This window comes from Petromyzon marinus, chromosome 18 (genome assembly GCF_048934315.1).
Source record: "Petromyzon marinus isolate PM22_M1 ecotype Great Lakes invasive population chromosome 18, UKy_Petmar_22M1.pri1.0, whole genome shotgun sequence".
Taxonomy (NCBI): Eukaryota; Metazoa; Chordata; class Hyperoartia; order Petromyzontiformes; family Petromyzontidae; genus Petromyzon; species Petromyzon marinus.
This window is the reverse complement of record NC_133684.1, coordinates 9,339,030-9,361,911: the sequence shown is the minus strand read 5'-3', so window position 1 is coordinate 9,361,911 and position 22,882 is coordinate 9,339,030. Positions and strand designations below refer to the sequence as shown.

General features: G+C 54.9%; 1 protein-coding gene across 5 annotated transcripts; it reads left to right on the top strand.

The window, feature by feature from the left end:
• Window positions 1–3,552: 3,552 nt before the first annotated feature.
• Window positions 3,553–18,000, top strand: LOC116943503 (uncharacterized). 5 transcript variants are annotated; one of them, XM_076067861.1, is made up of 3 exons: window positions 3,553–4,411; window positions 13,310–13,460; window positions 16,019–18,000. In XM_076067861.1, the coding sequence occupies exon 3, from the start codon at window positions 16,048–16,050 to the stop codon at window positions 17,164–17,166; it is 1,119 nt and encodes a 372-aa protein (XP_075923976.1). In that variant the 5' UTR covers window positions 3,553–4,411; window positions 13,310–13,460; window positions 16,019–16,047; the 3' UTR covers window positions 17,167–18,000. The 5 variants fall into 5 exon arrangements, with proteins under 5 accessions (XP_075923976.1, XP_075923975.1, XP_032812252.2 ...); XM_076067860.1 differs by having other exon boundaries at window positions 13,303–13,460; XM_032956361.2 differs by lacking the exon at window positions 13,310–13,460 and adding an exon at window positions 13,003–13,079.
• Window positions 18,001–22,882: the final 4,882 nt, after the last annotated feature.

Below are 22,882 nucleotides of genomic sequence, written 5' to 3'. Positions count from 1 at the left end.
ACACTCCCCTCCCCCCCAGCACTCCCCTCCCCCCCACACTCCCCTCCCCCCCACACTCCCCTCCCCCCCACACTCCCCTCCCCTCTTCCCCACACTCCCCTCCCCCCCAGCACTCCCCTCCCCCCCGGCACTCCCCTCCCCTCTTCCCCACACTCCCCCCGCACTCCCCCGCCCCCCGCCGCTGCTCCCCGGAGCGAGCGGAAATGTCCCATCGATTCCGCTCGGCTGCCCTCCCACCCCCTCCCACCCACCCTCCCTCTCCTCCCCCCCTCCCGCCACCTCCCCCGCTCTCCTCGTTCTCATGAATGAGCGAGCGCCACCGCAGCCAATGGCGACTTGGGCCGAGCACAATGAGGAGGAGAGGGAGGGGCGAGGGGGATGGAGGGGGCGGTGTTGGGTGGCGGGGGCACGCGTGCGCCCACGCTTGCGTGCGTGATTGTGTGGTGTGTGTGCAGTGTGTGTGTGTGTGCAGTGTGTGTGTGTGCAATGTGTGTGTGTGTGCAGTGTGTGTGTGTGCAGTGTGTGTGTGTGCAGTGTGTGTGTGTGCAGTGTGTGCAGTGTGTGTGTGCAGTGTGTGTGTGTGCAGTGTGTGTGTGTGTGCAGTGTGTGTGTGTGTGCAGTGTGTGTGTGTGCAATGTGTGTGTGTGTGCAGTGTGTGTGTGTGTGCAGTGTGTGTGTGTGCAGTGTGTGTGTGTGCAGTGTGTGTGTGCAGTGTGTGTGTGTGCAGTGTGTGTGTGTGCAGTGTGTGTGCAGTGTGTGTGTGCAGTGTGTGTGTGTGTGCAGTGTGTGTGTGTGCAGTGTGTGTGTGCAGTGTGTGTGTGCAGTGTGTGTGTGTGTGCAGTGTGTGTGCGTGTGCAGTGTGTGTGTGTGTGCAGTGTGTGTGTGTGTGCAGTGTGCGTGTGTGCAGTGTGTGTGTGTGTGCAGTGTGTGTGTGTGTGCAGTGTGTGTGTGTGTGCAGTGTGTGTGTGTGTGCAGTGTGTGTGTGCAGTGTGTGTGTGTGCAGTGTGTGTGCAGTGTGTGCAGTGTGTGTGTGTGCAATGTGTGTGTGTGCAGTGTGTGTGTGCAATGTGTGTGCAGTGTGTGTGCGCAATGTGTGTGTGTGTGCAATGGGTGTGTGTGTGCAATGTGTGTGTGCAGTGTGTGTGTGTGCAATGTGTGTGTGTGTGCAATGTGTGTGTGTGTGCAGTGTGTGTGTGCAGTGTGTGTGTGTGCAATGTGTGTGCAGTGTGTGTGTGCAGTGTGTGTGTGTGCAGTGTGTGTGTGTGTGTGCAATGTGTGTGTGTGTGCAATGTGTGTGTGTGTGCAGTGTGTGTGTGTGCAATGTGTGTGTGTGTGCAGTGTGTGTGTGTGCAGTGTGTGTGTGTGCAGTGTGTGTGTGCAGTGTGTGTGTGTGTGTGCAGTGTGTGTGTGTGCAATGTGTGTGTGTGTGTGCAGTGTGTGTGTGTGCAATGTGTGTGTGTGTGCAGTGTGTGTGTGTGTGCAGTGTGTGTGTGTGTGCAGTGTGTGTGTGTGTGCAGTGTGTGTGTGCAGTGTGTGTGTGTGCAGTGTGTGTGTGTGCAGTGTGTGTGTGCAGTGTGTGTGTGCAGTGTGTGTGTGTGTGCAGTGTGTGTGTGTGCAGTGTGTGTGTGCAGTGTGTGTGTGCAGTGTGTGTGTGTGTGCAGTGTGTGTGCGTGTGCAGTGTGTGTGTGTGTGCAGTGTGTGTGTGTGTGCAGTGTGTGTGTGTGTGCAGTGTGTGTGTGTGTGCAGTGTGTGTGTGTGTGCAGTGTGTGTGTGTGTGCAGTGTGTGTGTGCAGTGTGTGTGTGTGCAGTGTGTGTGCAGTGTGTGCAGTGTGTGTGTGTGCAATGTGTGTGTGTGCAGTGTGTGTGTGCAATGTGTGTGCAGTGTGTGTGCGCAATGTGTGTGTGTGTGCAATGGGTGTGTGTGTGCAATGTGTGTGTGCAGTGTGTGTGTGTGCAATGTGTGTGTGTGTGCAATGTGTGTGTGTGTGCAGTGTGTGTGTGCAGTGTGTGTGTGTGCAATGTGTGTGTGTGTGCAATGTGTGTGTGTGTGCAATGTGTGTGTGTGTGCACGTGTGTAGGGAGCGGTAGTGTAGTGGTTATCGCACTGCGCTATGAACCCGGCGCAGCCGAGTTAGATTCCCGCTCACGGTCAACACCAGTGACGATTATTTGAATCGGTTCTGGGCCTCCCCTAGGTTGACTCAGCCTCAAATGAGTATCTGGTGCGGTGTGTAAACATCGCCACTCGGGAGACAAAGGCGGTCGAGCGTGGTGTTGGCCACCCACCCCTTCGTGTGCCGTGCCGGCCTTCATAGGTGCTCGCTAACAGCACTTGCCCCTACAGTATATGTATGCTATACGGGGGATAGCGCGCTGCATGACAAACACGGCCATCAATCAAGCACCAATGAGGATTATTTAAACCGGTCCTGCCCCCCCCCAATCCACTCCCCCCCTCCATCAGCTTGCAAACATCGCCATGAGGGAGACAAAGGCGGCCGGGCGTGGTGCTGGCCACCCACCTCCACGCGTGCCGTGCCCGCCTTCATAGGTGCTCGCTCACAACAGTTGCCCCAACAGTCTGTTTAAAGGCTACACGTTGGGGGGGGGGGTATCGTTGTCTTTGTGTACGCGTGCAAGGTGTGGCATTGTATACGTGTGTGTACACGATTCTGCGATGTCACAATCGACCCAGCACCTGCACACGAGCTGATTTCATCGCTCCATCTCCTCGGTGGACGTAAACTCGCTGGAACGCGTTCCATCCTTTTGGTTGCCACTCCGTTATCATTTTCCCCCATCGTCCTCATCTTGGGGACGAGCCCTTCCCAAGCCCACTTGACGGTTTGGATGATGTCAGTAACCTGCGGATGTTCTCTAATCCACGCGTTCCTCTTCCAAGAATGCGCATTGTGTACACGTGTGCGTACCCATTCTTTGGACTCGGTCCCAGGGTTGGAATGGAACGCGTCCGAGAGTGCAGAAAAAAAAACGATGGAGCAATGAAATCGGTTGATATGCGAGTTGCTGTGTGTGTGGTTTATTATTTTACTTCGCTGGATCGCGAGAGGTGACGGTTTGGGAGGGTGGGTGGTTGGTGCCTTCATCCAGCAGTGGATTGGCCCTCGCTTCGTGGTGCGTTCTGTGCGAGTCCATTCGAGTCGTGACTGAATGTTGGGGGTGGGGGGGCCTTGCGGTGCGTGAGTGAGGGGGCGGGGCTAGCGGCGCGGACCAATCAGCGCCCACCGGATGCATTGTCTCGCGCGCTCAGGAATGACAATAGAGCGCGCGCCGGGGCGCGGGGGCTGGGGAGCGGGGGACTTGGGGGCAGGGCGAAGGGGGAGAGTTGGAGCTGGGGGGCTGGGGGGAGGGGCAGGAGGAGGGGCTCGTCTCTACCAATCAGCACGCACCGGATGCGATGACGTCGCGCGCGGCCCGACGGAAGCGCGTGCCCACGGGGGGGGGAGGAGGAGGGGGTGGGTTTGCGGGGGAGAGGGGAGGGGCTGCTGGAGGGGCGGGGCTGGGGTGAAGGGAGGGGTCACGCGGATCGAGTTCCGTGGGCGCTCGCTCCGGAAAGCGCCCATTAGCGGCACAAGGCGGCTCTTAGCGGCCACTCTGCGCGGCGTTCTCCCCCCACACGCCCCCCCCCGCGCGCTCTCCCCCCACACGCTCCACCGCTCCTCCTCCCCCTGCAGTTCCCCCACTCTCCCCGCCGACGCTCTCCCCCCCCCAACCACCACCAAAGCACGCTCTCTCGCCTTCCCCTCTCCCTTACCTCTCCTCCTCGTCCCTTTCACTCTCCCCGCGCTCTCCTCGCCCTCATTGTCCCCGGGCCGGGCGCGGCGATGCGGCGCGGCCCGCGCTGAGCGCCTGGGCTCCTCGGCCCCTCGACGCTCCCTCCCTGACTCCCTCCCTGTCTCCCTCCCTGACTCTCCCTGACTCTCTGTCTCTCTCTCTGTCTCCCTCCCTGTCTCTCTCCCTGACTCCCTGTCTCTCTCCCTGTCTCCCTCCCTGTCTCCCTCACTGACTCCCTGTCTCCCTGACTCCCTCCCTGTCTCCACCGATTGCGGGGCTCCTCTCGGCGCTCCTCACTCCCTGACACCCTCCACGACTGTGTCCTTCCACCTCCCCTCGTCTCTCATCCCTTTCCCTTGCTTCTCTACCCCCCCCCCCGTCTTCAGCTCCACCCCGCTCTGCTCTTCTTCTTCCCACTCGTCCCCGCTCTCCTTTCCCACCTCTTCCCCGCTCTCCTTCCCACCTCTTCCCCGACTCCCCTTCTCGACCCCTTCATCCCGTCTCTCTCTCCTGCCCGCTCCTCCTCCTCCTCACCGTCCCGGGCTCCACGGGCGCTTCGACTCCGCCATGGGGCCCTCCTGAGCAGCTCCGCACGTCCGCGCCGAGGCGGCCTCAGGTGAAGCCGAGGAGGAGGGGAGTGAGGAGGTGACGATGATGATAATGAGGTGGCGACGAGGAGGAGGGAGGCGCCGCTCTCCCGCCATCTCGGGGGTCGCGGCCATTGCAGGGAGATGCGAGGGGATCTTCTCCCTCCGGGGACCCCGGGCGGCGAGGGGATAGCGCTCGGGGGCTGGCACAGGGGGGCTGGGGGGGGGGGGTCCGTCTCGTGGGTTCGGGGCACGGGGTGGTCCGCGTTGTGCGTTCAGGGGGGTAACGTCGGGGTTGAGTGTCATCACGAAGGGGTTTGTGGCCGGGCTTGGGAGAGATTCGGGGGTTCAGAGCGACGAAGGGGTCTCATTTGCGGGAGCTTCTGCTCGGGGGTTTGTGGGGGGTCTGGGGGAGCTGGGATGGCGATCGCGAGCCCCCCTGTCGCCCCGTGTCTCCATTTCGAGGGGCACCTGTCTCAATGTGCTTCGCAAGGCTGTGCGCGCTTGTCACACGAGTGCACGCGGCGTGTTGTGTACCCTTGTTGACACGTGTACCCCCCTCCCCCCACGTGTTGTGTACCCTTGTTGACAAGTGTGCCCCCCTCCCCCCACGTGTTGTTTACTCTTGTTGACAAGTGTGCCCCCCTCGTGTTGTGTACCCTTGTTGACACGTGTACCCCCCTACCCCCTCGTGTTGTGTACCCTTGTTGACAAGTGTGCCCCCCTCCCCCCACGTGTTGTGTACTCTTGTTGACAAGTGTGCCCCCCTACCCCACGTGTTGTGTACCCTTGTTGACAAGTGTGCCCCCCTCCCCCCACGTGTTGTGTACCCTTGTTGACAAGTGTGCCCCCCTCCCCCCACGTGTTGTGTACTCTTGCTGACAAGTGTGCCCCCTACCCCCACGTGTTGTGTACTCTTGTTGACAAGTGTGCCCCCCTCCCCCCACGTGTTGTGTACCCTTGTTGACAAGTGTGCCCCCTACCCCCACGTGTTGTGTACTCTTGTTGACAAGTGTGCCCCCCTCCCCCCACGTGTTGTGTACCCTTGTTGACAAGTGTGCCCCCTACCCCACGTGTTGTGTACTCTTGTTGACACGTGTACCCCCTGCCCTCCACGTGTTGTGTACTCTTGTTGACAAGTGTGCCCCCCTCCCCCCACGTGTTGTGTACTCTTGTTGACACGTGTACCCCCCTCCCCCCACGTGTTGTGTACCCTTGTTGACAAGTGTGCCCCCCACCCCCCACGTGTTGTGTACCCTTGTTGACAAGTGTACCCCCCACGTGTTGTGTATTCTTGTTGACACGTGTGCCCCCCTCCCCCCTCGTGTTGTGTACCCTTGTTGACAAGTGTGCCCCCCTCCCCCCACGTGTTGTGTGCTCTTGTTGACAAGTGTGCCCCCTACCCCACGTGTTGTGTACTCTTGTTGACAAGTGTGCCCCTGCCCCCCACGTGTTGTGTACTCTTGTTGACAAGTGTGCCCCCCTCCCTCCACGTGTTGTGTACTCTTGTTGACAAGTGTGCCCCCCTACCCCACGTGTTGTGTACCCTTGTTGACAAGTGTGCCCCCCTCCCCCCACGTGTTGTGTACTCTTGTTGACAAGTGTGCCCCCCTACCCCACGTGTTGTGTACCCTTGTTGACAAGTGTACACGTGCAGTGCGTGGTGATATAATGGGACGTGATCATACGCGTACACACACACACTGCCCATGTATTATTACACTGTGCCCGTATACACCAACACACACACACAACAACAACAGGATCACCCCTTTTACCAAATCACTAACAGTGCCCATGTCAGTCAAACGGCCCTTTACACACTATTTGGGGCAAGTGCTGTTCGCGAGCCACCCTATGAAGGCCGGCACGGCACGGCAGGGCGTGGGTGACCAGGGCCACACCCGGGGCCGTCTTTGTCTCCCTTTCTGGCGACGTTTACACACCGCACCGGCCACCAATTTGAGGTCGAGTCGAGGCCACACGGTGGGGAGGTTCAGGGGACCGGTTCAGACACTTGCCCGTGTACACACACACACCGTGCCCATATACATACACACACTGCCCACAGAGTACCCATATACACACACAGAGTGTCCATATACACACACAGTGTCCATATACACACAGAGTGCACATATACACACACACTGTGCCCACAGAGTGCCCATATACACACACAGAGTGTCCATATACACACACAGTGTCCATATACACACACAGAGTGCCCATATACACACACAGAGTGCCCATATACACACACAGAGTGCCCATATACACACACAGTTCCCATATACACACACAGAGTGCCCATATACACACACAGAGTGCCCATATACACACACAGAGTGCCTATATACACACACAGAGTGCCCATATACACACACACAGTTCCCATATACACACAGAGTGCCCATATACACACAGAGTGCCCATATACACACACAGTTCCCATATACACACACAGAGTGCCCATATACACACACAGAGTGCCCATATACACACACAGAGTGCCCATATACACACACAGAGTGCCCATATACACACACAGAGTGCCCATATACACACACAGAGTGCCCATACACACACAGAGTGCCCATATACACACACAGAGTGCCCATATACACACACAGAGTGCCCATATACACACAGAGTGCCCATATACACACGCAGAGTGTCCATATACACACGCAGAGTGCCCATATACACACACAGAGTGCCCATATACACACACAGAGTGCCCATATACACACACAGAGTGCCCATATACACACACACAGTGCCCATATACACACACAGTGCCCATATACACACACAGTGCCCATATACACACACAGTTCCCATATACACACACAGAGTGCCCATATACACACACAGAGTGCCCATATATACACACACAGAGTGCCCATATATACACACACAGAGTGCCCATATATACACACACAGAGTGCCCATATATACACACACAGAGTGCCCATATATACACACACAGAGTGCCCATATATACACACACAGAGTGCCCATATATACACACACAGTGCCCATATATACACACACAGAGTGCCCATATATACACAGAGTGCCCATATATACACAGAGTGCCCATATATACACAGAGTGCCCATATATACACAGAGTGCCCATATATACACAGAGTGCCCATATATACACAGAGTGCCCATATATACACAGAGTGCCCATATATACACAGAGTGCCCATATATACACAGAGTGCCCATATACACACACAGAGTGCCCATATACACACACAGAGTGCCCATATACACACACAGAGTGCCCATATATACACAGAGTGCCCATATATACACACACAGAGTGCCCATATACACACACAGAGTGCCCATATACACACACAGTGTCCATATACACACAGAGTGCCCATATACACACAGAGTGCCCATATATACACACAGAGTGCCCATATATACACACACAGAGTGCCCATATATACACACACACAGAGTGCCCATATATACACACACACAGAGTGCCCATATATACACACACACAGAGTGCCCATATATACACACAGAGTGCCCATATACACACACAGAGTGCCCATATACACACACAGAGTGCCCATATACACACACACAGAGTGCCCATATACACACACACAGAGTGCCCATATACACACACAGAGTGCCCATATACACACAGAGTGCCCATATATACACAGAGTGCCCATATATACACACACAGAGTGCCCATATATACACACACAGAGTGCCCATATATACACACACAGAGTGCCCATATATACACACACAGAGTGCCCATATATACACACACAGAGTGCCCATATACACACACAGTGCCCATATACACACACAGTGCCCATATACACACACAGTGTCCATATACACACACAGAGTGCCCATATACACACACAGAGTGCCCATATACACACACAGTTCCCATATACACACACAGTGCCCATATACACACAGAGTGCCCATATACACACAGAGTGCCCATATACACACAGAGTGCCCATATACACACAGAGTGCCCATATACACACAGAGTGCCCATATACACACACAGTGCCCATATACACACACAGTGCCCATATACACACACAGTGCCCATATACACACAGAGTGCCCATATACACACACAGAGTGCCCATATATGCACACACAGAGTGCCCATATATGCACACACAGAGTGCCCATATATGCACACACAGAGTGCCCATATATGCACACACAGAGTGCCCATATATGCACACACAGAGTGCCCATATATGCACACACAGAGTGCCCATATATGCACACACAGAGTGCCCATATATGCACACACAGAGTGCCCATATATGCACACACAGAGTGCCCATATATGCACACACAGAGTGCCCATATATGCACACACAGAGTGCCCATATATACACACACAGAGTGCCCATATATACACACACAGAGTGCCCATATATACACACACAGAGTGCCCATATATACACACACAGAGTGCCCATATATACACACACAGAGTGCCCATATATACACACACAGAGTGCCCATATATACACACACAGAGTGCCCATATATACACACACAGAGTGCCCATATATACACACACAGAGTGCCCATATATACACACACAGAGTGCCCATATATACACACACAGAGTGCCCATATATACACACACAGAGTGCCCATATATACACACACAGTGCCCATATATACACACACAGAGTGCCCATATATACACACACAGAGTGCCCATATACACACACACAGAGTGCCCATATACACACACACAGAGTGCCCATATACACACACACAGAGTGCCCATATACACACACACAGAGTGCCCATATATACACACACACAGAGTGCCCATATATACACACAGAGTGCCCATATATACACACAGAGTGCCCATATATACACACAGAGTGCCCATATATACACACAGAGTGCCCATATACACACAGAGTGCCCATATACACACAGAGTGCCCATATACACACAGAGTGCCCATATACACACAGAGTGCCCATATACACACAGAGTGCCCATATACACACACAGAGTGCCCATATACACACACAGAGTGCCCATATACACACACAGAGTGCCCATATACACACACAGAGTGCCCATATACACACACAGAGTGCCCATATACACACACAGAGTGCCCATATACACACACAGAGTGCCCATATACACACACAGAGTGCCCATATACACACACAGAGTGCCCATATACACACACAGAGTGCCCATATACACACACAGAGTGCCCATATACACACACAGAGTGCCCATATACACACACAGAGTGCCCATATACACACACAGAGTGCCCATATACACACACAGAGTGCCCATATACACACACAGAGTTCCCATATACACACACACAGTTCCCATATACACACACACAGTTCCCATATACACACACACAGAGTGCCCATATATACACACACACAGAGTGCCCATATATACACACACACAGTGCCCATATATACACACACAGAGTGCCCATATATACACACAGAGTGCCCATATACACACAGAGTGCCCATATACACACAGAGTGCCCATATACACACAGAGTGCCCATATACACACAGAGTGCCCATATACACACAGAGTGCCCATATACACACACAGAGTGCCCATATACACACACAGAGTGCCCATATACACACACAGAGTGCCCATATACACACACAGAGTGCCCATATACACACACAGAGTGCCCATATACACACACAGAGTGCCCATATACACACACAGAGTGCCCATATACACACACAGAGTGCCCATATACACACACAGAGTGCCCATATACACACACAGAGTGCCCATATACACACACAGAGTGCCCATATACACACACAGAGTGCCCATATACACACACAGAGTGCCCATATACACACACAGAGTGCCCATATACACACACAGAGTGCCCATATACACACACAGAGTGCCCATATACACACACAGAGTGCCCATATACACACACAGAGTGCCCATATACACACACAGAGTGCCCATATACACACACAGAGTGCCCATATACACACACAGAGTGCCCATATACACACACAGAGTGCCCATATACACACACAGAGTGCCCATATACACACACAGAGTGCCCATATACACACACAGAGTTCCCATATACACACACAGTTCCCATATACACACACACAGTTCCCATATACACACACACAGTTCCCATATACACACACACAGTTCCCATATACACACACACAGTTCCCATATACACACACAGTGCCCATATACACTGTCCATATACACACACAGTGCCCATATACACACACAGTGCCCATATACACACACAGTGCCCATATACACACACACAGTGCCCATATACACACACACAGTGCCCATATACACACACGCAGTGCCCATATACACACACGCAGTGCCCATATACACACGCAGTGCCCATATACACACGCAGTGCCCATATACACACGCAGTGCCCATATACACACGCAGTGCCCACAGAGTGTCCATATACACACGCATTGCCCATATATACACACAGTGCTCACAGTGTCCATATACACCGTGCCCATATACACAGAGTCCATATACGCACACGCAGTGCCCACAGTGTCCATATACACACACACAGTGCCCATATACACACAGTGCCCATATACACTGTCCATATACACACACAGTGCCCATATACACACACAGTGCCCATATACACACAGTGCCCATATACACACACACAGTGCCCATATACACACAGTGCCCATATATACGACATAACAAGATTGCCCTTATAGCAGTACTCCCCTATACCCACATACACACCAAATACAACGATCTCCCGTATAGCCTTGGCAGACTGTTGGGAGCAAGTGCTCTCACGTTATTACACCTTCTACTATGCGCACACGCATTGTGTACACGTGCGTAGCCACGTGCAGTGTGTGTACACGCCCGCAGTGAACACAATTCGAGTATGCCTACGTGCAAAGTAGTACGGACATAGACACGCGAACACGTGTACACACGCGAACACGTGTACACACGCGCGCGCGTATATAGCATGCCTACATTAACGCATTTGCATCAATTCATAAATAAACTGCGCATAAGCACACAGGCATAGCTCCCCCGTGTAATAAGACATGCAGTAGTCTGTTAGGGGGGGGGGGCCCAAGTGCTTTTGGCGAGATTCTCGGAAACGCTGTCACACACACAGGCGTCATATACATAGGCCGACACACACACATATTCCTAGGCGCACAAACCCCCCCTAGACTTGGGGCAGGCGCTGTTAGCGACCACCTGTTAAGGTCGGTACGGCACGGTACACGAGGGGGCTGTGTGGCCAGCACCACACCCGGCCGCCTTTGTCTCCCTAGCGGCGATGGTTACGCATCATACTAGGACTAGGTACTCGTTTGAGGCTGATTCGGCTTGGGGGTGGCCCTTGGCTGGTTCGGATAATCGTCAGGTTCACAGCCGCAGTGCACTAATCGCGACACTACCGCCCCCCACGGACACACACAAAACCATACGCAGTAGTTATGTGGCCAGCCCCACGCCCGGCCGCCTTTGTCTCACCAACGCTGATGTTTACAGAGCGCACTAGCATAATTTAAGACCTAAAGACAACGCACACGAAACACGAGCACCCACAAACGTGCGCGCACAGACACACATCAGCATACCCGTCACGTACACTCACAACTACACCCACACATCTCATTAATATGCACACCCACAAATACACAACAGACACGTACACACGTAATCACCCACTCCGCGCACGTACACACACACACATGAATACACCCTTACACATACACAGAAAGACCCACCTCACTTTATACACACACACGATCATTATTCTCGAGTGTGGGGGTTAATCCACTGCTGGATGGAGGCCTCCCCAAGTCCCCTCCATCGCACGTATACCCACATACGGACCCCAAACAGGCATGCTCCTGCACAGACACGTACATAGACACACACACACCACACACACACATGTAAGGTACACACATGCATAGCCACATAATGTACACTCGCACAGATGCCATAGCATCCACACACCCTATACGCACACACAAAATAAAGGCAAGTCTATTTGACAGATTTGGGATAAGTGCTTTTAACGAGCACCTATGAATACAATTACGATACACGATGGGGTCGGTGGCCAGCACCACGCCCGGCCGCCTTTGTCTCCCCAGTATGCGATGTTGACGCACTGCACCAGGTACTCATTTTAGGCTAAGTCAACATAGTGAGGCCCAGTACCGGTTCAGATTAACGTCACTGGTGTTGACCGTGAGTGGGAATCGAGGTTCGATGCGCAGCGCGCTAATTGCTGCGCCACTGCTCGCCACGAAGACACATGCACTCGCACGTGTACACACTCAGTACACACACACACGTGCAAACTCACTCACGCGTGCACACGCAGAGGGTGGGGGCTCTATCATCGCCACGGGTTCCCCGTGCCTCTCTCTCTAACTCGTCTCCCTGTCTCCCGTGCCCCCCCCCCCCCCCCCGTGCGTCTTCTTCATACCCAATGCTGCAACTCTGTGTGCGCACCGTGTTCGGCGACCCGAGTTCGATTCTCGCTCAAGACCCAACGCCGGTGACGCGAATATCTGAACCGGTCCTACGCCTCTCTTCCGTCGACTCGGCGTCAAATGAGTACCTGGTGCGTTGCGTGAACATCGCCACTCGGGAAACGAATACGGCCGGAGAGCGTGGTGCTGGCCACACCCCCACCACTCCCTTGTGTGTGCTGTGTCGGCCTTAATAGGTCCTTGCCATCAGCACTTTGCCCCATAGCCTGTTAAGGCCATACGGGGAATCTCTGTCTTTGTGTGTGGTGTGTGTCCGTGCGCGTGTGTGGGGTAACCCTGGGTCTGCGATCCGAGTGAGAAGGCGTTGTGGCCGGGGGGGTTAACCGTTGCACGTCGGCTACGTGCGCCTGCATCTCGGGGGAGATTTCGCCAGAGGAGGCGTCGAGGGGCTTTGAAGGCCGCGGCGAGCCAGGCAGAGGTCAAGCTCCGTGAGATGTCTGCGATGACGCTCGGTAAGGGCGTCCTGGTTGTCGGAGGTAGGAGGGAAGAGCAGGGCGATTATTGTCTATTTGGATTTTTTTTTTTAGCTATGAGATGAAACCGGAGAACCCAGAGGAACCTGTGCCCGTATACACAGAAAGGCGCCCGAGACAGGAATCGAACCCGGGCACGTTCTTGCCGCAGTAGGGCTAGCATTGCCAGTGTAGCGCCAGCACTCTGCCAGTGTCCAGAGCAGGGGTGGGGAACCTTTTTTCTGCCGAGGACCATTTGGATATTTATATAACATTCGCGGGCCATACAAAATTATCAACTTAAAAATTAGCCTGTTATATTTGGTCAAACATTTAATTAACTCGCCCCTAATGCGATGGCTGGAACTGCTTCTCTTTGGCGAGGCGTGTGATGATGTTCGCTGGTATTGATGATGTTAGCTGGTATTGATGATGTTAGCTGGTATTGATGATGATGTTGCTACTCGCAACTGCTTTTCCAGGTTTGCTCCTAGATTTATTGAATTTCGAGTCCCGCCTGCGGTTGCCTTGGCAGGGCCAGAGACCAAATGATTTCGCGGGCCGGACGTTCCCCAGCCCTGGTCTAGAGCCTCGACTCGCGAGTCGGGAGGCGACCGGAGCCGTGGATGGCCAGAAGAAGATGACCCGAACGTGCACAGACAGACACTCGGTGGCACATTGGGGATTGCAGGAGCAGCAGAAGAGGAGGAGCGACCTCTCCCTCTCTTTGAGTGGACATTGAGGGTTTCAGCTGAAGACTGTCATTGCTTTTTTTGTAATCGGTGAAGGACAGGATTGGCAAGCCAATCGAGGGATTTGTAGAATGGGCTCAGACGCCTGGCGGTGGCATTGTGAGTCATTTGAGGTTTAGCGGCGAGGGATGGGGTGAGGGGCGAGGCGAGGGAACGTGGGGAGTTGAGGGATGTGGGGGGCATAGCGGAGAGAGCTGCGACGGTCGAGTCGGGATATGATGAAGGCGTGGATGGGGTCTTGGCGACAGCTGTGGTAGGGAATATCAGATGTGGGAGATGTTGTGCAGATGGAGGGATGTGGGCCTTGCATAGCTGAGATGTGGGAAGAGCCGATTGCCTCCCGATAGGCGAGTCCAGGCTCTCGACCCTGGCAGGGTGGCGCAGTAGTAACACCCGTGCCGTTAGGGGGGCCCTTCGGCAGAAAAACACTGCTCTTAAGAAATGTCACATGGGCACAAACTAAATCCGAATAACATGAATGGAGGGATAACGTTTCATACGAATTAAGAGTAGAAAGGACCCTAGGGTGGAGAGATCGTCCATGAGAATGACCACAACTCGCACGGATACCAGAGTGGCCCTGCAAATGCGCACAGCCCTGAATGTAACCACAGATATGATGAACATAGCGGAGGCTGTGCGTTTGGAAACTTTCTGGTCTGACAAGTACATCGTTCACATACACGTACGGTGCAATCATTATCTGGGACAGAGGGACGGTGTGGCGAGGCAGTCGTTCGCGCACTGCACTGTGAACACGGCGACCCGAGTTCGATTCCCGACCAAGGCTAACGTCAAATATCCGAAGGCGTTTGGCCCCCCGACGGCTGCCCTGCGCGTTCCCGCGCTCCGCTCGTTAAATGCTTGCACAATGTGCGTGTGGGATAGTGCGACAGCGCACGCACGTGGTTCTCCAGACCCGGCCCGTCGATGCTGGTCCCGAATCGTGCGGCTATGAAGTTGGAGAAAACGGGATCTAACGTGGCCACTGTTGCGTGGCATCTCTGCGGGGCTGGCTGTTTTATATAACTTGCCTGTTGTTGTGGCCGCGTCCTATGGAGACTGAGCCGTACAACAATGCTGTTTTTGTGTTGCTCAGGTTTTGTCAAAATCATGTCGACTTGGATAGACGGGTGGGGGCCGGTGGTGAGCGCACGGTGCCGTGAACCGAGCGATCAGAGTTCAATTCCCGCTCACGGCAAACATCAATGGCGAAGTGATATCAGAACTGGTCCTGACCTCTCCCTTCCCCCCCCCACCGCCTATACCAACCAGCAAGAACCAGCGCGGTGAGGTATGCTAAAAAAACTCACGTGATCCCCGGCACAGTGTGGGAAGGCCTTCATCCAGCTGTGAATTGAGAATACTGGAATTTGTTGTTTTGCATTTATATGAGCAACAAATGTAATTGGAGACGAAGTGAGTGGAATGTGGCATCTCAACCTGATTTTCTTCCCCATGCGTTTGGAAGACAATGTGGTACTGGCTCCCACATACAGTCTTAACAGATTGTTGGGGCAAGTGCTGTTTGCGAGCACCCATGAAGGCCACCGCAGCACACGAGGGGCCGCCTTTGTCTGCCGAATGGCAATGTTTACACACCGCACCGTGTACTCGTTCGAGTCGACCTAGGGGAGGCCCACGACCAGTTCAGATAATCGTTGCCGGTGTTGACCGTGAGCGGGATTCAAACTCGGGTCGCTGGGTTCATAGTGCAGAGCGCTAACCATTGTGCCACACCACTCTGTCGCGCGATCCGCTGGCCGTGATAGGCGCTCGCTAACAGCTGCCGACGTGTGGCTGCAGGAGCGCAGCGCCAATGATCCGGGGCCGCCATGGATCCCAGGAGTCAGCGAGGAGAGGCTTCGCCGCTGCTGGATGGCACCACCACCGATGGCGCCCCGGCCCCCGTGCTCTCCCTCGGCCAGATTAGACCCGCGAATGCGAGCAACGACTACACGGACGGGCCCCCGGGGACAACGGCGGGGCCCGCCGCGGGGCCCGCCGCGGGGCCTGCGGCGGCCAGGGCGGGCGCTCCACGGGGCCCGCTGCCCCTCCACCAGCAGCAGCAGCAACACCAGCACCGCGCCGGCTCCCCGCCGCACAAACCGGTCGCGCCGGCGGGGCGCGTGGCACGGTCCACCAGCACCGGCAGCACGTGCTCCAAGAGCAGCAGCGCTCGCACGAGTACCGGCAGCACGTGCTCCGAGCAGCGCCTGCTGCCCCCTGCACCGCCATCGCCTCCACACCTGGGCCCTGCGCCGTCCCCCACCGGCGCCCCGACGGGCCCGCCAGCTGCACCGGATGCGGCGCCGGCGGCGCCCGTGGTGAAGCGGCAGCCACAGGGCGGCGAGGGGGGCGGCGGAGGCGGCGGAGGAGGCGCCGGCGACGACGACGACGGCGACGGCGGCGACGACGACGGCGCGGGAGAGAGCGGCGCGGCGCCGGCCGAGAAGCCGGGGTCTCCGACGAACGGCGAAGGCGGCGAGGGCGGCGCGCGGGGCCACGCGGCGTGCGAGCGGTGCGGGAAGTGCGCGTGCGGCGAGTGCGGCTCCACGAGGCGGGCGCTGCCCGCGTGCTGGCTGTGCGAGAAGCGCTGCCTGTGCTCGGCGGGCGCGCTGCTCGAGTCGTGCACGTGCCTGTGCTGCGTCAAGGCGCTCTTCTACCACTGCTCCCCGCAGACCGACGTGGGCGACTCGGGGGACTCGTGGGCCGACAACCCGTGCTCGTGCCGGCGCGCGGGTTGCGTGCCGCGCTGGGCCTGCCTGGGCGCCCTCTCGCTGGCGCTGCCCTGTCTGCTGTGCTACCCACCGGGCCGCGCCGCGCTCAAGCTGGCGCGCGCCGCGTACGACCGCCTGCAGAGGCCTGGCTGCCGATGTCGGCGCCGGCGAAACGACGCCGATTCCGATCGGGCCGCGCCGGCGCAGTCTCCCGCCGCCGAGAAGCCCGCTTGAGCGACCGCCCCGGCCCCCGCCGGCCTACGGGGCCCGCCGAGAGACGCGGGGACCCCGAGGGAGGGGAGGGCGCGGCGACGAGCCGGGGAGCTCGACGGGCGGACGAGGAATGGGGTGCTCGCAAACTGTGACGAGAGGCGCCGCGCGGCGTGGGCGCTGGCGACGCCCGTGACCACGCGTTGTGCGCACGCACAACGCTGCAGTCGGTGCCATATACAGTCTATATTACAGTATACACAGTATATATTGGCGGCACATGACTCGTGTCCCCTCCTTCACCCCCGCGACAGAGCTCACCCGACCACTGCAGGGGTCCTCCAGAGGGGGGACCCCTTACCTCTAGAGCCCCCACATCCCCCCACACCTCGACGGGGATCGACGAGCCCCGTAGCAACCCCCACCGCAGGGACCCCCACCGCCCCCGCCTCGACCACTACAGGGTGCCCCCCACACACACCTCCCTGTGTAGCCCCCCACACGGCTCCACTGGATGCGGTGCGGCCCCCCCTACCACTAGAGGAGCCTCCGCCACCTTGGTGGGCCCCCACTATTCAGGGTACAGGGCCCTCGGCCGCGCTATCCAGGGTCTTGGGCCCCCCGGGTAGAGGCCCTGCCGTGGGTCCCGGGCGGGCCCCCCCTCTCGTCGTCGTTTTCCTGTGTAAAGAGAAATATTTATTCCAAAGTTTTATAATATTTATTTTACAGATGTATGCGAGAGGCAGACCCCCCCCCCCCTCCCCGGGGGCCCTGCGCTCTGTGCTTGAGGAGGGAGGGGCCCCGGGCGGGGGGTTGCTTCCTATAGAAATAAATAAATAAATGATTATACCCGTGCAATCCGCGTCCCCGAGTCTTCCTGCGTGCGTCTCTCCCGGCGTCTAGGGGTCTCCTGTTTCCGCGACGCTCAGAGTCTTTGTCTCTCTCTCTCTCTGTCCCCTGTTTCCAAAGTCTTTGTATCTCTGGTAGCGTCTCCGGACCGTCTTAGTTTTTCGCTGATGTTCCCTCCAGGTTGTCTCTCCATCCTCTCCCTTGCGAATGTTTTCCTTAAGATGTCCTGGAGTCTCTCCTAGCGTCTTCCAATGTCCTCATCTCCCGCGTGAGTCTGTCTCTCTAGGTTTACCTGTCGTGTCCCTGTCTCCCTCGGTCATTCTCCTCCGTGTCGCCCTCATCTGCACTCCCTCAAGTGCCATGTTCCTCTTCTTCCTCTCCAGGAGTCTTTGTCTCTCTCATCCCCCCCCCCCACTCAGTCACCATGTTCCCCTGGGTCTCTGCGTCTCCCTCGTGTCCCCGAGGCTGTCTCATCTGGCTTGCTCATCTCCACTCGGTGCTCGCGTCTCCGTCATCTCCCTCAATCTCCCTGCATTTCCGTGTCCTGCGTCTCGCCACTCCCACACCTCTCCTATTCCTCGCACGTTCCTCCACGTGAGGTCAAACTTCCACACCCCCCCCCGCCCTCCGCCCCCAGCGTAAGGTCACCTGTGTGACCTGGTGGACAACGTGCGGCGCTGCTGCTGCTGCTGCCGTGGGCGAGGAAAGGGACTCGGGTAGCACGCGAGCCGGAGGAGAGGTCATGGGGCATTGAGCAGGAGGGCAGGGAACAAAGAGCATGGTTGTTGAGCCGAGGGCAGTGTTACGGGACGGGGGTCATTGCACAAAGAGGAGGGTATGGAGCATGGCTATGGCATCAACATTCGATGGCACATTCGATGGCTGAATCTGGGCCGGAGTCCCCGCCCGCCGCCCCCTCCTCGACACCGCCCCCCTCCCCCGACCCGCGGCTCCGTTCCCACAGGGAGGAAGCTGCCCCTTCCGGCCACCGCAACCCATCCCCGCTCCACGGCACGTGTCTCCCTCCCTCCCCGTCTTCTCCCTCTCTACCTCCCTCCCTCCCCGTCTCCCTGACTTTTCATGTCGTCTGTCGCCCCACCCGCCTCCCCGCCACCCCCTCCGTTTCCCCAGTTTTCCGAGAGCCGCCAAAACCTCGGGGGAGTTGAACCTCCGAGTGTTTCACTCTCCGCAACGCGGATTTGGGGGTCCCGTCTTGTTGGCGGAGAATTCGTGACGCAGCCCCCCCTCCCCCCCCAAATTCTCTATCCTCGATTCCCTGGGTAGGAACTCTGACCGCGTGGAGAGGAGAATTGCTGCCTTCGAAATGACAGCCTGCCAGAGAATCCTGACATTTCTTACAAAGAGCGTGAGACGAGCAAGGGAACCCTGGGGGACACAGACGGGAGACTCGCTTCTTCTCGGCCAGGTCAGGTGCAGTGTGTTGAACTTATTTCGCACTGTATGTAGCCGACCGTGCCAATTCACTTTGTAACGCAATTTTTGTTCCTGGGTAGTGTTATATTTGTATTGCTTGTGCCACAAAAGTACAGAAAATGGCTATTATTCCCCACAAACTTTGCTTTTGTGACCAGGACTTTATGTGAAGGAATGACACAAATGCACACCACGTTTTCTTATTGAAAATAGGTACATTTCAAAACGTCACTGCTGGTCACAAAAGTAAAGTTTGTGGGGAATAGTAGCCATTTTCTGTACTTTTGAGGCATAAGCAATTAGGAAATAACACTACCCAGGAACTATTTTGTTTTACTTTTTTTGTTACACAGCATCAAACGTGCGGCGGATGGACAACGGGACACTGCAGTCATTCTGACACGTGGCCAGAGTGAATGGTGACCGGCTGCAAAAGACGGCCACGGAGGGAACGCTGGAAAGTGCTCGAAGAAGAGGGAGATCTGGATCTGAGTGGATGTCCAAGAAGGGGGATATCTGGATCTGAGTGGATGTCTAACATCAAACGCTGAACGGATTTGAAAGCCGCCTTCGATGATAGACGAAGCGACAGACAGACAGAGAGGTGGAGATGTTGGTGAAGGGACCACTCGTGCCCCCAAAGGTACTAACAAGAGGAATTATCCAAGCTTCTAATCAAAAGGGCCGTGGCTCTCAAACACAATTTTTACATTTACTGTCCACATTAGGGTCCTGACCTTCGGCAAGTGTTCCTGGAGAAGTCTCACTCGGAAGGACTCCTGGGAGAGAGGGGCTCGGCTCACCTGGAATACCGAGTCACTCGGCACGTCGTGGAAACGCCACTTCCTCATTTGAACCAACCCAGAAATGAACCCTTTAACTCGAATTCTGGGTCCCGTGGAAATTCGTTCCACAGACGCTAGCGACGTGCTTTCAATCACCCCCGTCCCGCCATTTACGTCGATCCATCCCGAGCGCCTTCCTCCCTCCCAGCCGTCTCCCTCTGCCACCGCGTGTTTTCCTCGCTAATCATTGCATGCATTGCCTGCAGGTGCGCGTGCCTGCAGGTGCCGTGCCTGCAGGTGCGCGTCGTGGTCGTGTAGCGGTTCGCGCGCTGCGCTTATGAACCCTGCGCCTTAGATTCTCGATTCCTGTTTGCGGCCAACATCGGTTTCAATTATATGAGCCCATCCTGGGTCCCGCCTAGGTCGACTCGGCCTCGAATGAGCACGTAGTACGGTGTACAAACATCGCGTTCCGCCTGTTGTAGTGCTACTCGCTAACATCACTTGCACAGGCGCGCGTGTGTAGGAAATGTCAACAGGGCCTAACCCCGATGTATTATTGGCCTAGTCATGACCGACTACACTATTAAGGACCGAAAGCTTTGGCTTTTGGTGTCACTGGCAAGTAGTTTACGATCTTTAAGTATCCTTCATTAACGACGTCGCTAAACACACATACAGTGTCACTGGTATTGGCCAAATGCTGAAATAGTATCTGACAATTGCTCTTGAAACCCGGTGTGACTTTCCTGGGTAGACAATCTCAGCAATGCTCACACATTCACGAGGGTGGGCAGGAGTCCGAGCCATCCCTGTTCACCTTGGCGTGCGACAGGGATTTCCTCTGACCCCACTACACCATTTAATATCTTCTTTGGCCACGTAATTTCAGGAACTTTCAATTGCTGCACCAAGGAAACTTCGGTTTGTTGTAGATACAATGGGAGGCTGAATCTGAAGCGTGCTACAAAGAGCTATCAGCTCCACGAAAACCAAGCACCTGAACATTCCACCCCTTCAACTCTCTCTCTCTGAGTAGAGGACGGGTGTGAAGAAGTTGGAAAAGTGCCCATACTTGGGAAGTGTGTCACGACCAGCTCCAGTTTGGCAGCGAATCAGTCGAGCTGAGTTATATTTTCATCATCAACTACGTGAGTAACGTTGTGTAGAAGCTGACTGCCTTGTCGCTCCACACGAAGCTCCGGGTCTTATTTTCAAGAGCCGGATGGCTCACAGGGCTATACCAAAAAATAAATTATCAGATACAACAACTGCTCTGTGTTTGCGATACGTGGAGTCCTTAACAGGAACGCTCGAGCCGGCTTGAGACATTTAGGTTGGCCTGCCTACGATCCATCCTGGGTTGAACCAGACTGGATTGTGTGGGGAGCTCACGTATCCTTTAAAGATCTGGGGCACATTTTTTTTTTAAATCTATCGGTGAGCTCTTCCGGCAGGCGAGCTCCGGAACGAACACACACTGCTGCTACTATCACATGCAGGGATGATACAACCATTCAATCTTTCTAGAATGTTCGCATCGATTTTGTAAATATTAAAAGGTCTCGAAATTATATGAGCTACAGATTTCACAGGTTTTTTTTTTAAAGATCCCCTTTATTTTTGACACAAAATGGTCTCACGAAGGTCCCAGATGGGTTAAACACATCCCATAGTCGCGTTTTCAAATCCTGTAGTCTCCAACATCGGGAAAGGACTCCATGCATATTCTAAAACCATAACCAAGAGATCACAATGTATACACACAGACGGAAGTTAAACCGGACATAAACCCCTTGCACAGATTTGGGACCCCCCGCCTAAGAATTGTGCAGCGGATCCAAAAACATCCCCGGAATCGCGGTGTACACACAACACATCACGGGGTGCAAGCTTCAGTCGTCCATTCGTAACTATTTTAAACGATTAATCGCATTTAAATTAACGAGCTTAAAGTTGTTTTAAGTTCCATCAAATGTTAGCATCGTAAGGTTTTGGCTCGCCACTTAGAGCAGGGCGCGATAATGTTTGCCCTGTTTGTGAGGCGGAGGGGTTTGCGGGCAGCACCACGTGACTCGAGCGAGCCCCCTAAGATGCATCCCAAGCGCTGTGGCGCCACCACGTGGGCGGCGACCTGCAGTGACCCAGGGGTGTACCGACTCCCGGCCATCGGGATGTCGACGAGGGCTGAACGATTAATCGATTTCAAATCGAAATCGCAATTTGAAACAATGCGATTAGCAAATCACAAAGGCTGCGATTTTTAGCGATTTGAAAAGTCCTATTACTTTATGATTGGATTGTTTATTTTTTGTTATTATAACTTTATTTATTTAACTTAACAATTGTTATATGTTTTATTGTTCTATTTCAATTAAACCATTTAAATAAATACATGTTGGAAGCAATTAATATCTTTAAAGTTGTCATCCCTGCATTGGAATATATAGAGCAGTTTATATTTTGATGGTATCACGTGGTAATGCTCCATCACGTGTTTTAAATCTATTACACATTGAATATTGAACTGAAGCTTGACTTAACACATTTGATCGCAAATCAAATCGCAATATCTGTCAGAAAAATTGCAATTAGATATTTTCCCCAAATCGCTCAGCCCTAATGTCGACCACTGCCAACCTCCAAACATTGCCACGGCAAGGCCTTCATAA